Source organism: Acartia tonsa, chromosome 5 (assembly GCF_053477335.1).
Source record: "Acartia tonsa isolate MP-2025a chromosome 5, ASM5347733v1, whole genome shotgun sequence".
NCBI classification, from domain to species: domain Eukaryota; kingdom Metazoa; phylum Arthropoda; class Copepoda; order Calanoida; family Acartiidae; genus Acartia; species Acartia tonsa.
In genome coordinates this window covers 30,817,880-30,831,334 of record NC_137264.1, presented here as the reverse complement: position 1 = coordinate 30,831,334, position 13,455 = coordinate 30,817,880, and the positions used below count along the sequence as shown (strand labels likewise).

Here is a 13,455-nt window from a genome sequence, read left to right as displayed (position 1 = left end):
GACGTTTACAATTTTTTTTGTAGACAGTTTTCTATTATCCCATTAAAAGTTAGTAATTTATAATGCTACTAGCGGCTTCGCCCCTAGCCTCTAGGGGCTTTGCCCCAAGAGGTAATTTAAAAAAATCAGTACGACTGGTGCAACAACCATCCGTTTGAAAAAAATTGGGGGTGTTTTTTTTGTTTTTTGGGGGCTGTGGGTGTCCCAACCCCCAAGAAAATAGCCTAAAAACCCCCACAGGACCAGTAGGTATATTCCCTGAGAAGTATAATCGAATCTGTTCAGTAGTTACCGAGATCTTAAGAGACGGACGGACAGACATTATTCTACTTTGTGTTATAGATAATAATTGAATATTCTGGGTAATGCACCTTTTTATTTAATTTTGAAAAAGCAATACTTATAAGACACTAAATTACACATTTTTATTAATGTCTCTCCTGTGAAAAAAAATATCTTACTCAGTCTCTGAAGGTTGTTGACTTGCGCCAGAATTATGTGCATTAACAGCCGCAGCTGTCGTACAATTGTAGCGTCCCGGTGGAAGGCCAGCGCGGGAATCCATTGACTCACAACGGTTTATCAGCCTGAAAAATACCACAGTTTTACTGTATTTATAAGGCATTTAAGGCCCTTAAAACATTTGTCAATAGAATCCTTGTCCCTTAGGGAAAGGTTAAACAGTTGCAATTTCTTTTTTATGTATTGAAAAAGATTGCCTTTCCTTTTTTTAAATTAAATTGAAAAAATGAGGATGATAGTTTTTTTCTGCAGTGGGCACTAACGCTACGGGTATATCCAGCCCCAATATGACCTAACCTAATCGTGACCTAAAGAAAAAAAAATATTTTGAGGAAAATTTGCCAGGTTTTACCTTACACCAGTGACTGTGCTTCCGCCGGCAGCCCGCCTTCGCCTTCCCATGGCAGGCGAACATGGGGCAGAGGGTGAGGTATGAGGTGCCACTCCTTGGCAAGTAACATTCTATACACATTTGATTGTTTGATTTTCTGATTGGGTGTGGGAAATTTTTATTTGTTAATGAGGATTGCTAAACAAAATATAAAGCTTTAATTAAATTTTCAAACGTGCTTTTTACTTTCTAATTTTAGATTTCTTCTAGCAGTTCAATCTTAAAAATATAGAATCGTCGATTAGAAAAGAAAATTTACAACAACATTCCTGGAAGACACTCGAGTAAGGATTAGACTTGGTTATTGGGGCACTTCTGGGGTTCAGGTTTGACTGGGTCGGGGCAGTCAGGTTGGCGGACGTCGTGGCCAGGATAGGTACTCCACGCCCACCATTGGGTCCACATACTAAACAGATAGATAGATAGATACACATCCATGCACTTATTACAAGGATGACCACAATCAATCATGGATGAATATAAAGACAAAGTAATTTAAGAGCAGTTCATTGTTTATAAATTAAGAAGTTTGTTGAAAAAAAAATCACAAAACCTTTTATAGAAGTTTTTATATGCTATAATATTTATCATTTTGTGGCATGGCTAACGGATCGAGTATTTTTTTACTGAATATGTATCGGTATAGGGAATCTTTACACACAAAAAATCCAGCCGTCTATCTTAAATAACAGTGGAGAACATCAAATTTCCTCCATACCGTAAAGGATTGATGGATGGACAATTAGACAAAGTGAAACATAAAGTTGTTTTGCTATTTAGAATTAAGGCTGAATGATGTTCTTGGCTAAAACCAGAAAGAGAGGGCACTATAGGTAATAATTAAATCTTGCCCCAAAACTTCATATCATCCTGAAATTTGTCGCTTAAATTGTTAGGAATGAGAAGGGGAAGGGGGGCAGAGGTTGGAGGTGAAAATAATATTCAAACTTATATCACAATTGGAATGTGTTTAATTTATAATCCATTGCATTGTTATATCCCTTTCAAATAAAAATCAAAGTTAAGATTTTCAGACAAAGATTTATGTTTTTATGTTTTCTTTTTGCAATGAACGGAAGGAGAGAAAAATTAAGTTTTCTTATCTCATAGAAAATTTTAGCCGCCTATCTTCAATAGCAGCCGAGGAAATCACCTGGAGGAATATGGCCGCCCTTGTTGATAAGATTTGATAAACTTTCCTTTTCCTCTTCAGTTTGATCTTGAAATCTTCTATACGGCCTGAAAATACATTCCATTCATATTGATTTTTTTTTATATGCAATATAACTTTTAGGAATTTTGTAAAACAATTTTAAACGAATTCTTCCTTCAAATTACAGATACCAAAGCTATTAAGCTACTTAAGTGAAAAAAATAAGAGAATTTGCGGCCAGTCTGCTTGAAAGTGGTTAAAAAATTCCAAAGATTTGTCGAGCACAGAATTCTTACATGCAATGGGGATACCCGCGACCTTGGTTCAACACGTAGCGCAACCGCTTGTCGTCGGGGAGGTGATAGGATCGAATCTATGCTTAACATAGCGTCATAAATAAAAACATTAAATATGGTTCCTACTGCTGTGTCAGGTGCGCGACATAAACGGTTGAACTAATGTATGGCTGATTTAATTTAAGCAACCACCTTTCCTATCCCTGATTGAAAATAATTGTCCAAATTTTTACCTTGGGGTTGGAAGCTTTTTGCCAGATCTTGGAGTTCTATTCAAATCCAGATCAACACTGAAACAAACAAAAAAAGTTAGACTTAAAAATGTTTGGACCGCTTTCAACTTAAAATTTTTATTACGCTTTCATAGCTTCATTAGTTAATATCTTTTTCCGTACAATAAAGTAACAGGATCTCTGTGTGTCTATCTGTCTGTACCGAAATTGTTCGGCTTAAAGGATAGGTCCAGGAAAGGGTCATTTTGGGGGAGTGTACTGTCACCTTACCAAGAGAAATCGCCCTTATACAAAAATTCCATTTCCCCCTAATTCCTTAAGCGCCCTTAAAGTCCTCTAGGTGCGTAGCTACTAGTGATGTATAAAGTAAATTTAGAGCCCATTTTGCTGGAATAGCTGCATATATGATAATATGTGGTGTGTATTTATAATTCATATGAAATATACCATTATCTATCCTTATTACAAGGAAATTGTATAGTACCAACAGAGTGAGTAATGATACCATGCTAAACTTACGTGTCTTAGAATGTCTTAGAATAGTGTATTTTTTTTTAAATAGGTTGAAAAACAACATACTAACTTTAAAATGTTGTTATTATATCAACATAAGACAAACAATGAATTATAACAAGTCTTAATTTATTTAGGCAAAATCCAAATCTTTCTTCTAATGTCACACCTATACTTTTTTATATAAAAGGAAATTAAGAATGTCCAACTTTCTTATCTCGCAAGTGAAGCTTCTTATATATCTTTATATCAATTTTGAGGGAGGGCAACTTCACCATCCCATTACAAATCATTCCTAAACATAACCCCTCAAAAAAATAAATTTTCTTTTCTTTTTGAAACTAAAATTGAATTGGATGATTGACTTAACCACCCTCCCTCAAATGAAACTAGAGGCTCTAGGGTAGTCACTAGTTGATATTTATGTGAGCTATGATTAACATGAATGCCTTATTGTCGTCATAACAATTGCAAGTAAACACGAATCACCAAGGGTTAACAGGGATAGATAGACATTAAAGTAAGTGTTGAATAATGTAAAAGTATTGATTAAATGTGCTTGTATGTATATTTACATGTGTCCTTATATAGTTTCTGTAGTAATGGAGGGTATAATGTATAAAAATGATGAAAACGAATATATGAAGAGATTACATAAAACAAAGTGTTAAGTTTATCATTGAAAGCTAAAGAGTTACAAATAAATCTATAAATATAGATGTTTAACCAGACAACTACCTGGAACCTCTGATTGGGGACCTTTTTCTTCTGCTAGCAAATTGCATTCTTTTCTTTTGTAGTAACTTAGCTGTGCTAATATTCCCAACGCTATTGGTTGATTATTTAAAGACCTAATTGGAGTCGGCATAGGGTTTTAGGTTGGGGACAAACAGTTATTGAACCCCTTCCCCCTTTATGCTTTACTTAAACAGACATTAAGAAAACACAAAACTCTTTTTCAATATTTTTATCATTTTTGAGTTTGCAAAAGCATTAGTGTAAGTAAACGGATAAAAATAATTTCAAATGACCATGAATAACTGTACTTTACCGATCAAGAGTAAGATAACCTTATAATAAAGTAACAGGATGTTTGTCTGTCTAAACCAAGTGATCTTGCTAACGGCTGAACCAGTGCGGTTCCCCTTTACAGGGTAGCTTCTCATAGGTCATCGGAAACTTTATACCTATATTGGGGGAGGGTACCAACACACACATACAACGAAGGGAGAGGGAAATTGAGCTCAGGATAATCTAAACTCTTAAAAACAGAAAGAGAATCATCTGCGCTTTTACTACAAAAGCATACAACTTTTGTAAAAGTTTTCAGCTGAAATATGTTGTGAAAAAAAACCTATACTTGTAGATATGCTACACACCAAACAGTTATTAGAGAATCAACATGAATTTTTAATTTTTTATACTTTTACTTTCATTTATAATTTATACAAAAGTAAACATAATGAATAATACTTCTTTGTTAAAATTGCCCCAATTTTAAACTTTTAAGGTAATATTTATTTTATGATTTGTTTCAACTGTCGAGCACTGAAACCCGTGACCAAATAACCTAGCCTAACCTGACCTAAGGTAAATAAATACTATTAACTCCTCCCAAATTTTCAGTGTATTTCAAAAATAAGAGGGGGGGGGGGGGGTGGTTATTTATCAGCTACCATAAACTCTGTAGCTGTCTTAGCTTCTGATTAGACTGAATAGTAAACTTAAATTTACTTTTTTATTTCATCAACCCGTAGCTGTCAAGCCTTTTTACGAAAAAAAGATAGATAGCTAGTCGACCAACACAAAACAAATATAGAAATGATTCGCTACTGAAGAGGGATAAATGATATTTTATTGATGTTCAATCCATTTTTGAACCTATAACCTTTTATTCTGTTAGCAATAAGGGAATACTTGAATTAAACAATATAAAAGGATTTTCAAACTATTTTACACAAAGGAAAAAAATTAGAGTAACTTTTTTTTACTTTTTAGCAAAAAAGTATCTGCTTAATCTACATGTATACTTTTAAATAAGATCTATCTTCTTAAAAGTGTGCTTATACGCTTATACCTGTACCAGCCATTTAGGGTATTTTTTTCACACAAACGGACATGCAAACATCCTCTTACTTATTACGAGGACTCAGTGACTTCGCCTCTGGCCTGTAACTGCCCCCTTCCCATACCCATATTTGATTTGACTTGTGATCTTATTTGACTCACAAGCACCATTAAAAGGTATCTAAAGGGATAAGACAATGACGATTAAATTGAAGTACATCCCCAATAATGATGCACAAAATTACCCCTTCGTCAGATAAAAATTAGTAGTTGAAATAATTTGAACACTCAATTTAATGAACCAACCAATCAAAATTTACTAATGTCTCCAAAGTTGTTAAGCCAACGAATGAGAATACGTTATATTAAAACTTTGGAGACTAGTGTACTAAATAGCTCATTGTCCCCTCTCTCTCTCTCTGATCTTTACTCAGTAAGTTGCAACTCTACATTATATTTCTATTGTTCGCCCCAATAATCTTGTCTCCACCTGTAAACTGTTATGTTCAGTACAATCTCTTTAGTTAAAAAATTACCTTCACCCCTCCTGCATATATATTAAGATTAAATGATAATGTGTAATCATATATGAAGCACAGCAATAAAATATATTAAACTGAAATAAATGAAGAAGGGGGTATTTATTTTATGCTTAATAAATCACAGGGTATGAAGGACAGATTATAAAGGGAAATGTAGGGTTATGTCTAAAATTCTAATACGGTTTTTAAAATTCATAAAATTATAAGACATTGCACGGGGGGTGTTTTTGTTTGATGCACTTTTCAAAATAGTGGATTTTGTCTGTTATTCAGATTTGCAAGGAAGACTAAACTTGCCAATTTAACTTACTAGTCAAACTTCGGGGGTAAATTTCGCAATAAAGATTGTACATTTCAAATTTTTATTAAGCAAACCCTGTTGTACCATTAACGTGCACACCCTTAAGGGGGGGGGGGAGCCTTAGGTTGTGTAGAGTTGAAGTCCACCATTTTCTTATTTTAGAGGGTTGTTAAAAAACACACCCCTGTTATTGTTTATAGTTACATGTTGAAATTATAGCAGCACAAATATTCATAACATAAGCTAATACTTTAATATAGTATTCAACCTATATACCCTCTAGAGGACGGCATGAACCATTAATTGTTATTTTGGTGTATCTTTGAACCAAATCTTGTCCTACAGACAACCAACCCTTTGATTGCACGACCTTTGTATGAGAAGTCCTAACTGTGCATGGTAATGAGCTGCGCCTATTTTAAGTCAAGGCCTTCCCCTTAATCTAACTATTTAAGTCACGCACCTGACATAGCATCAGTAGGCACCATTATATAGTATTTGATTGGAATATTTTAGTTAACAATCTTGCAACAATTTCATATTAAAAAAATTAAAAATACAGTCTATATTTATATTCCATAATAGCGCGGCAAAATTTGTTTAACCCGTTTAGTGTTAAGCAAAACTTTGGTCTACTTTTTAAATGCACAGCTTTTCTACATTAAGGATTCAGGTCCTCCATTAATTTATAAATTTAGAATATAGTTTAATCAATTTCTAACTTTGCAAAACCTTAGCAGCTCTATATCATTATCAAGAAGTCTGAACGTTCATTTTAAACATATTCATATTTTTGCTATTTCTAAACCAACTTATGACTTGATTTGGTTGTCTAATCTTAATCATTTTATAAAATGTTTTCCCCAAGATTATAAACACAAAATGTAAGAATGTTTTTTTTTAATCATTCCTAATTAGCAATTTTGCAGAAAATGACGTAAAATGTTTGTTAATACATAAAAAATCTGTTTATTCAAGTGATGAAACTTCATTTCATTGGTGTTAATTATCGTTTGACCATCTGTATGATTTATGGAGCTTGCTATTTAGAAGATTGTCATCCTTGTTGTATGTATAGTTTTTATATAATACATTTAAAAGTTTAATAGTTTTTAAACAAACTTTTAACAACTTCATTACTAACTTATTCGAAAACAAGAACGATTACAATCAATGGTGTGCACAGGGTTTTGTAACACAGATGGGTTTGACATAGATTCAGTGTGGTGTAAAATCGAATAGCCAATATGCTATCAAAATAAATTTTTTAATGAAACCCATATCATTTACTGAAGACAATTGTAATGTAAATTATACTGTTACTTAAACTTTCGAAATCGTTCTCACATTCCTTGTCTTAAAAATTGTATCTTCATTTATTAAATCTTGGTTGGTTCACCAAACTTTTCAACGCATAGTTTTGATTTTTAACAGGTTTGATTTTGTGTGTATCATGATTCATTATAGGGGATGTACATTGTACATCATTTATCGTCCATTGCCTTCTAATTTTAATACACCTGAGTTAATAATGGACTTTTAAAATAACACATACGTGTATATTTTTATCTAAAATATCTACAATAGGTACTTAAATCAAATTGTATTCTTTTATAAATAATACTAACGGCTACGCCCCTAGTGGTAGAGAAAGGGAGGACACCCCCATCTTCCAGATAGTTTTGAAAAGTAGAAAAAATTGGGAAGGGTTAATTTTCTTCTTGGAACGATTTCTCTTGGGGGGGGGGGGAGGGGGGATGTACCCTATCCCAAAACCTTCCAAGGGCCTTTGAGAAGCTACATTGTAAAGTAAACAAAATCTGTTCAGTGGTTCAAGAGATTCTTCTTAAATTCAAAATAGATAAAATTTAGTTTTAAAACAATTTAGAATGTTGGTTACTTAATTTTGTTTAATCAATAATGTTTAATTGTTTCAATGGATGTATTAGTACTTGGATCTTACACCAGATTATCATGTTCTATAACAAAGTAAATAGGGGGCTAAAATTACGATCTCCCCCACCCCTTTTACTCCATCCTCCTTTCCTCCTACTGGATAAAGGGTCCGACCAATAAATGCAGGGTGAATTACAACCTTAATTGACGACAATTTTTCTCCTGTTAAACCATCCACGTATATTCTGCATCCATTACTTTTCCTCTGGTTCAACTATCTCTCCATAATCGTCTATTCAAATAAAATAATTGTCCTTTGTTTCAAAATTTGCAAAACCCAAATATTGCAAATTTACTACTTGAAATATACTAGCGGTTGCGCCTCTAGAGGCATCAAGGAGCATATGGTGGAAGTCGACCCTCATCATTTAACTTTAGTTTTATACCAAGTTTTTTTTATTGAAGTTAAATTTTTTCAAAAAGTAATTTTTCTTGAGATACTGAAAGTACCGTACCCTCCCCCAAAATAGTAAAGGTTAAAACCCTCTTTACCTTCTCTGGATCTATAATAAGCCTGACTATAAAGTAGAAATATTCTTCATCAGACAAAAACACAGACAGGCATCCTATTATTAAGCAAAGGTACTCCTTAATTACACAATCAAATTTATTACAGCTTTCTTACTTTTGGTTAATTTTTAATTTACTCAAAATTTTAAACCAGACTATAAAACAAACTATTTAATAAATCTTAATTGTTTTTCTAAAGTCAAAGATACACAAATTTTAAAATAAATTTACATGGTTAAAATCGGGGTTCAAAACTATATATCATTTAGAATTTCTGCCTGACCATTTTATTTTTATTCTTTAATATTTTAAAATAGTAGAAGTTTAAATTTGAGTATCCCCTTATTTAAGTTAACCTACTTTAATTCAATTAAACCCCACACGATGTTAACACATTAAGAAATCGATCAGCGATAAAGCCGTTTATTACATCTTATTAAACACACACACAATCTTTATACTGTATTCAACGGCTTTGCCTCTAAAATAATTGGGCTAAATTAACGTAGGGGTACAAAGCGGACAGAAAAATGGCCTAAAACCATCAAAGGTTTGCAAATTTAGAATTTAGAAAAGATTAATTTAGTGAAAAAGAAAAACATTACTAGTTAAGATATGGTTTCCCTTTCATCAAATAAACAATTGCTTAGCTTGAATGTAACACCCTGTATAATATGTAAATATACAAATAACATAGAACCAATTTAATTAAATATAAAGTTTGCAACATCTTAGCTAATATACATCCACTAGAAAGTTTATCCAAACATAAATTCTCAATATTTACAACAACTATCTCAAATTTGGTCTCATATAAATAAAGATATATTTACCATAAACTTTACAACTAAATTTAGCTAAAGGTATAGATGTAGCTGCGTGCACAGAAAATTATCAGAGGGTTGCACGAAGCGTATCAAAATATTGTAATATCCCTTTAAATGTACAATTTTCACATGATTGTAGGTAAGGTTTAAACATCTAATTCAGGACAGGGATCTAAAGGGATAAGATAATAACCGATAAATCATGATACATAAAATTACCCCTTCTGTTGATTACAATTAATGGTTGAACCGTTTGGGCACTTAACTTAATGATTAACCAATCAGATTTCACTAAAAGTACCCAAAGTAGTTAAGCCAACCTATAAGAAAACTTTGGGGATTAATGAATTAAACAGCCATTGTCCCCTCTCTCTCTGAATTCAGAAGGTAGGTTGAAATGGTAAGGTAAGTGTTAGATTGGAAGGACTAATCTCAGAAAGAGTATCCAAGGCATTCAATAGGATATGCGGAAATTGACATGTATGACTTCATAAAAGTACGTCTACTGTCCTCTCATTCTTCCTCTTTAGACGTCCAACATAACACTTTCTGCATATACGTATTCAATATAGTGGGATAAATTTATGATTGGAGGAGGGAGGGGGTTGTTGTAAAATTTTGTATCTTTAACCAAATTATATTACTCCTTTGATATACTTCGAGGTTAAAAAGAGGGGGAGGGGGGGGGTATGCTTAAAGTCAATAGCAATTTTTTAGATTAGGCTATCTAGCAATTAACCCTGATAGATATTACAGATAGAATCAATTCAATTAATATTAATTTGCCATAGTTGGTTGATAATAAATTTATATAAAATTAATTAAATGTCAATATAATATATTGAGTTCTGCTGATATTTGCCAGTTTAATTATTATATTAACAAGAATAAGTTTGTTCATATTTAGCACAGCGATCACAAGTCAACAATATATAAGAATCTTAGTGGTACCCAAGGTTTAATGAAAACGTTTTCTTATTCGTTTGCTTAAACCTTTTGGTACTTAAATCTTGATTGGTTGGTTTAAACTAGCATTGCCCAAACTTTATTTATTTAATGTATAATGTAAATTTTATCATGTACAATGTAATTGTACGTACATACATCATTTTATAATCTAACTAATTAAACTTATTCTTAAAATTATTTAAAACATTTAAATTTTCTAATTTAACTTTGAATTTATCGTGAAAATTTGAAAGCTGTTCCCTACAGTAATGGGAACAAATTTTATCTTACTTTTTAAATCACAATCATGAAACATGTTCAAGCTATTAAGAAAGTATCAAAAATGTGAGTTAAAAGTCGGACTTAAATCAATGATTAAAATTAATAAGTTGATTTTTTTCTTAACTGCATTAGTAACCTGAAATTTCAAGGCTAAAATTATAAAATATAAATTTGCGTTATGAAAATTATAATACATATATCATATGGTAATCAAATTTGTAAATGTTAGTTCCTTTTAAAGGTTTCCAATTTAGTTATTTATTTATAATTAATGCTTCAATTTAAAATTCATCTATTTTATCAAGCTAATTTTATTCTTTGTCTACGTGCAATTAGTAAGGTTGAGATTCTATGCTACTCTAAATGTCAAAATTTTGCTTCATGAGTCTGTTACTTGGTTGGTTAATCTGTTGTTTTCACGACCTATGATTTGTTTTTTCTACAACTCAATTTTTTTGCTTTCTTATGCCTTTAATCATTTTTTTGCCGCCTTTTCAATCAGATTTTTTATCCTTGTTTTTAATTTTATTAAACTAGTTTTAGTTTTTGCAATTAAGAACTTTAATTAGGTTAGCAGTGTTAAAGTATCATTAAAATCATTGACAATTATGACTAAAAAATTGAAATAATTGGGAATAAGAATTGTAAAAATAATTTTCCAGTATGGCTTTGATTAATATACTAGTTGAATTATAACCGGTTCTCAGTCATACTAAAAAATTCAAGTATTGCAAACAATTTTCCACGAATATTGATATAAAAATTGTGAAATTAATACCTGTTTTGTTATACTGAACCTTTGGCTTTAAATTTCATTTATTTTTTTAAAACCAACTTAGTAGTTAAAGTTATAATATTCGTTCTGCAACAGAAGATTGTAAATTGATGAAACTAATAATATAGAATATCCTGTTTTATAAAGTGGTGAGCTTTTGACTGTAGCGAAGGATCTCGCTTACAACTGAACCGATATCATAGTGGAGCTTCATATAGGCCCTGAGATGGTTTTATGCTATTTTAATCCCATTCCATATCCCTTCACATAGAAAGCAGCTAATTATATATAAAATGAAATACCAGAATATGCTAGATTAGAATCGGTTCTGAGCCATACTTAACATAATGTATTGCATATTATAGATTATTTCTGTTATGAAAAAATCAAATTAATCTTTTATTTTTTCATTTTATTATTCACAAATAACATGTCTGTAATACGACAGGATATAAGGCTATTCTTTGAAAAAAAATGTCTGAAGAATAAATAATTAAAACTTTAATGTTGAAAAAATGTTAATCTTGCTATTGATACACAAACTATGACGTATATTAATAAGACCAAAATTAGAAAATCTATTTCAACAACCTAATTTAAATCATAAACACTAAATAGAAAATTTATTTATAACTATTTGATCTAAATATAGTCATGACCAATCTAAAAATAGTAAAATATTATGGACTATTTATAAATATTAAACACAGAAAAAAGAAAAACCTAAATATACTCTTGATGGATTTTGATTGAAATTAGTAAACAAGGATGACAACTGCCATAATTGTACCGAAGCATAAACATTTTTGGACAAAGGGACAAAGTGAGATATAGAGCAGAAGTTTGGTGGTTTTAGAAAACATACATAAAGAGGAATCATATGCTTTTGTAGCATGACCGATAGAAGGAAAGACTAAAAAAATTATAAACTGAATCACAGTGAAGGGAATTCTTATAAAAAAAATCAGTCGTCTATCTTAATCAGCAGTTAAAAAATTCATGTTTACCCATTTAGTTTCTTACAGACAGACCGATATAGAGCAGCTTCACTACTAAAACGTAGTAAATATATAATTAAGACCTTCATTGTTGACTCATAACTATTAATGCTAAAATAAAAATGAACAAAAAGTAAAGTGATTTATTTTTACTATTTATAACAACTCATAATGAACATTTAGTTCATTAGCTTTGTATTTAAATTAAAAAAAGAGTTAAAACTTAGAACACTAAGTTAAAAAAACCAAATTTGATAGAATGCTTACTACTAGGATGAAATGCTTGAATATAGGGGAAGGTATTCAGTGCTCAAAGGCACTTTAAGGGAAAGCAACAAGTAAATAGCTTAACTAAATCATATATCTTTTATTATTGAGGCGTAGGCCTTTTCTGCGCTAATATATAAATGACATCATGGTTGAATGAAACATTCATTTTTGCCAAGTGTATTTGTATGGAAAATGTTTTACACCACTCATGTCAATATTTCTACTTTAGATGAGTATTTACATTTAATATTAAAGTGTTTTTTTTTATTATGCTGAAATATTATCGATTATATCTATTGAAAGTGCAGCAAAAGCGCTGCATTTTAGATAAAACAAGGATGACAACATCCATAAGTAGCGAAGCACAAAAAATTGTGGATAGGAATACGTATAAGTAGATTTAAAGTGTATTTATTAACGTCAAGAGTAGATTTATTGGAGAAAATAAACACGAAACCTTGTTTTATTTTGTATGATGAAGACGGTTAAAGTAAATTACATACTAGATACACATATCAATGGGAAAAATATTTTGAAACTGTTAATGCAAAAAAGTTTTAGAATTTAAAAAAGATATGGGGAAATATGTCAAACATATAAAAATAGCCAAGAAACCTGCTAAAAGGCAGTTTGGCTGCCACTGTTTCTTTTCTTAAAACGCCAGAAATTTGATTTTAATATCTTTAACTGAAAACTTTTTAAAAATTGGACCATAAACACCAAAGATATGGGGGAAAATCTGAAAAATATAAAAATAGCCAAAAACCTGCAAAAAGGCAGTCTGACCAAACCATCATTGTTGTTTTCTTCAAACGACAGGAAATTTAATTTTGATATCTTTAACTGAAAACTTTTTGAAAATTGGACCATA

At 31.2% G+C, this 13,455-nt stretch overlaps 1 protein-coding gene across 1 annotated transcript in view; it reads right to left on the bottom strand.

The window, feature by feature from the left end:
- Positions 1–13,455, bottom strand: part of LOC145320100 (uncharacterized) — an 84,400-nt gene that overhangs the window by 3,010 nt on the left and 67,935 nt on the right. The window contains exons 16-20 of the mRNA XM_080162540.1: positions 2,596–2,652; positions 2,067–2,152; positions 1,185–1,319; positions 875–986; positions 462–587 (exon numbers count right to left, since the gene is read on the bottom strand). Of these exons, the coding sequence (XP_080018666.1) occupies positions 462–587; positions 875–986; positions 1,185–1,319; positions 2,067–2,152; positions 2,596–2,652 (516 nt within the window). The remainder of the gene's footprint in view (positions 1–461; positions 588–874; positions 987–1,184; positions 1,320–2,066; positions 2,153–2,595; positions 2,653–13,455) is intronic.